This window comes from Abrus precatorius, unplaced genomic scaffold (genome assembly GCF_003935025.1).
Source record: "Abrus precatorius isolate BTA unplaced genomic scaffold, Abrus_2018 Scaffold10, whole genome shotgun sequence".
Lineage (NCBI taxonomy): Eukaryota > Viridiplantae > Streptophyta > Magnoliopsida > Fabales > Fabaceae > Abrus > Abrus precatorius.
The window spans coordinates 12212480-12216595 of NW_020874292.1; the positions used below are offsets into that span (position 1 = coordinate 12212480).

Below are 4116 nucleotides of genomic sequence, written 5' to 3' on the forward strand. Positions count from 1 at the left end.
AATTAACGGAGGGTTTTAAGTAAAGATAAAATTTATACTAGACTAATATGATAGATAGTTAATAGCATAAACTTATCTTAGAATCGGCATAATAAATTATTGGTTAAAACAAGATACACTAGCTTATTTTATCATGTTGCTCTTACTTTATTTACCAAATAGCCTCTACAAATATTTCAAAAAGGATTAATTTTTTGTTCCACATTAGGTGAGGAAATATACTAAGAGATTGAAAGACAGAATATTGTACTTAAAATTTTATAATGTAATTAGTTATAAATTTTTACTCGGACTTGATCTATTTTAAGGTAGATTTATATAAACAAATAATCAAGATGGCAGTGGAAGAAGACAATAAAAATCGTGGTGGCTAGATATTTTTCTTTTTGTATTAATTTTATACATCTATAGCGACTATTCTTTTGTATACATTAGTTTATAAAGACTATGATTACAAAAAAACAAGTATCCATGTTAAAAAGAATTTTATGCTCATGTGGGAGTGCTTTTGTGCCAATGAGATGGTTTCTTGTAGATTGATTCCTTTGCTCGATATAGTGTGGAAGGAAATCTGGAGTAGTTTGTAAATATATGAAAATCAAAATGTGTGTTTAGATATGGTTTATTTCTGTTAATGTTTTTTATATAAAAGAAATTCAATAGGAACTTCATCTGTAGAACTAATCCCAGATTACCTGTAACCATTATTTTAGAATAAAAAAAAATTTGTTCAAACTAGAAGAAACAAAAGTAGAAATCATAGGTTACAATTAAGCTAGCCCAAACATACTTTCTCTCAACCTTGTTTTACTACTACAGAAAGAAAAAAAGTGTTTTTTTCTACAATGTAGTATTTCATTTTATTTTTCCTCTAATTAATGAAGGAGGAACCATATTATTTTGCTAGATTAACGTAGGCATTTTAGCTGCCTTTTGACAAGCTTCATAGAACTTACTTTTACTATTAAAAATATGAGTTGTCTATATCAAACACATTTGTGGCTTTCATATTTCTTCTTCCTTTTTTGGATGATATTGGTCGAGTTGTTAATATTGTTTGGAAATTGGAATTGAAGTGTTCTGGAAACGCCCGGGACACACCAGTTTGAGCGATAACATGGACGGAGAGAGTTTTGCGTTGACTAGTCAACATATGCCCTCGATCACGTTACCCTAATAAACTGTTCCCCCATTTTGTCGACCCATTTTTTTATTTATGTATCTTATTTTCGATATTTTTCGAAAGCCCTTTTGTCTACCCATTTTCCTTTTAAGATCTTGAATGAATTTTCTCATTGTTACTGATAAATAAATTATTCGCTTTATGTTAATCAGAAGAGGCTGCACTTGCAGACAAATTTCCGATTATTATTGGAAAGAGTAGTTAGGATTTTGTTAAATAGGTTATGGACTTGCTAGCATTGTATGTTGGTGCAAGTGATAAAGATATTAGTTTTAACGTTTCATGTTTAAATCTTATATAAAGAAAAATATAGTATTTCTTTTTCATAAATATAATCACCTCATTCCACTGAGATAACTGGCAGTTTAATGTAGCCTTTATCTATGTAGTCTTAAAAAATATATATTGCTAAACTGGCTCTATATCAATCTGAGCTCTACGCCTCTACCCTCATCTACTTAAAATGGGTTATACCCTCAAATTAATTAAGAATAAATGGAAACAAGTATTGTGGATTATTTAAGAAATTAAAACTGAAAGATTTTTGTTTAATATATTTTTCAAGAAAAATTTTTCACTTTCAATTTCTTAATTAATATTCTTAAGTTCTAGGACATTAGTTAGAGAAAAACTAAAATTTACATGTTATTTTTAAGATACTGTTGTTGGTTTATGAATTAAAATTCTATTTTAATATAAAACTACATCTAATATTATTATAAATCATCTGAATAAAAATTTAATCTTAATCAAATAAATAGCACAAAAATTATCTGTATTACTAGACATAAATTTTATCCTTTCGAAAAATCCTTAATTAAGATATCTCAGAAAATAAAATAATATTTTTTTGCACTCTAGCACTGTTGGAAATCTTTAGATAACATGGTATTGCGTGTAGAGACTGACAGACTATGAAGGTCCAAAACAAAAGAACAAGCTTGCTCTCTCTTTCTCTCTTTCTCTCTTTCTCTCTCTCTCTCTCTCTCTCTCTCTCACACACACACACACTTGAAACATGCTCACGGTACTCTGAAAGTTCTAACCCCAAATTGGGAACACACTGGGACGACGGTATAGCGTATCTCTAGAAAGTTGATTCTTCTCATCACTCTCTCTCCGAAACACTATTTAAATACGCCCATTGCCCTCTTCTTTCTCCCATGCATTACTTCTCTTTCTTTCTTTCTTTTTTCCTTTCTCAATCCCCAACGCCACTAACACTATAGCTACCGCTACGGTTCTTGTACGCTTCAACACCCCCCTCCCCCCCTCCCCATCACTTATTTTTTTCTCTGTAACCAATTTCAAATATAACTGATCATTACCAATTCACTAGGGACATATTGCAGTATCCGAAGCTATAGTATCGGTTATATATATATAAATATTAGTTGTGGGTTTCATAATTAGTGTTAAAGAAGTGAATCTAAGATGTCTAGCAGGAGGTCACGGTCAAGGCAAACAAGTAGCTCAAGGAATATCACCGATGATCAGATCAATGATCTTGTTTCCAAGTTGCAACAGCTTCTTCCTGAGATTCGCGATAGGCGCTCTGACAAGGTTTGTTCCCACGTATATATCTCATTTCTCAGAAAATTTTTGCTTCCTTCTGTGTTTAGTGACACATATCTAGCTCTTGTTTTTCACTTTTAAGGTTAGGTACAGTTTGGATCAATTAACTTTTAATTTAGGAGAGCTTTTCAACTGTAAAGGTCTATTTTTAAGACTTTTTTAAAGCAAGAACATCGAACTCTAATAATTAAGTTTATAAATACTTATAGAGAAATTACGTACATAAATCAATATTTAAAAAAGGAGCATAAATTCATTTTGATATATGTGAGAAAGTTGAATTTTTTAATTTTTTTTATATTTTGATTGTTAAAAAATATGTTAACTAACAAAGTGCTTAATTGGTGAAACACATTTGATGTTTGGGTTCAATCTTGTATGAAAAGAAAATTAAAGATTAATTTGACTTAATCTTCTCTTTATTAAATATTGGTGGACTGAACTAAGAAAGTGACTCTCATCAGTGTATTACTGGTTTTTCATTTTCGTTATGTAGCAATTAAGTTGCAAGAGTTGATCATGTCATTTTGATAGATGCAAACCGTATTATTAGCAAAGTGAACCCCAACAAAATGTTGTCCCAGAAATTCTTCGGAAAAGTAAAAATATTGAGATAATAATACATTTTTTTTCTTGGAAGTCTTGAGCTTAAATATTACTCTTCAAATTTACACGTTAATATTTGAAACCTGCTGGCCTCTAGCGTCTCTCTTGCGGACCTGCCCAGCATTTGTAAAATGACAAACTCAATCAACATTGCTGTATTGAGTACCCTCAGCCTGTACTGTGGTTCTTCAATAACTTCCGTGTTTCTAATAAAAAAAAATGCAAAAAATGTTAATTACTTCAAATTATGCAAATTCATGTTGAGAAGTTTTTACACATAATAAAATACATTATTTAACTAAAGAGAAATTTGAATGCGTTCAGGTTTCAGCTTCCAAGGTGTTGCAAGAGACATGCAACTATATTAGAAGCTTACACAGGGAAGTGGACGACCTAAGCGAGCGCTTGTCTGAGCTCTTGGCTACAACTGACACGGCACAAGCTGCAATAATTAGAAATTTACTTATGCTAGATCGGTCGAGTAGTTAATTTATCGTATAATTCGTAGTTAATTAGCACTTCAGCACTTGTGAACCCATCCAGTAGTCGTGTATTTCTAATTCACCTTTCGTACTTCACTTTTTTGTACTGGCTTTTGGCCACTAAATATGCACGCTTACTTCTTTTTTTTATTTTTTGGCAAAAGCTCAATTTCTTTAGATATCGAATAAAAATTATTTCAGGATCCATGCTTTATATAAGATGGACAATTAATTTATGTATCTGAAATACAAATGGATCCCTTAGAATAA

At 31.0% G+C, this 4116-nt stretch overlaps 1 protein-coding gene across 1 annotated transcript; it reads left to right on the forward strand.

Annotated features, from left to right (window-relative positions):
• The first annotated feature begins 2617 nt into the window (after positions 1-2617).
• On the forward strand, positions 2618-3853 carry LOC113851739 (transcription factor PRE3-like). The gene is made up of 2 exons (XM_027482200.1): positions 2618-2746; positions 3689-3853. The coding sequence occupies exons 1-2, from the start codon at positions 2618-2620 to the stop codon at positions 3851-3853; spliced, it is 294 nt and encodes a 97-aa protein (XP_027338001.1).
• The last annotated feature ends 263 nt before the right edge of the window (positions 3854-4116 follow it).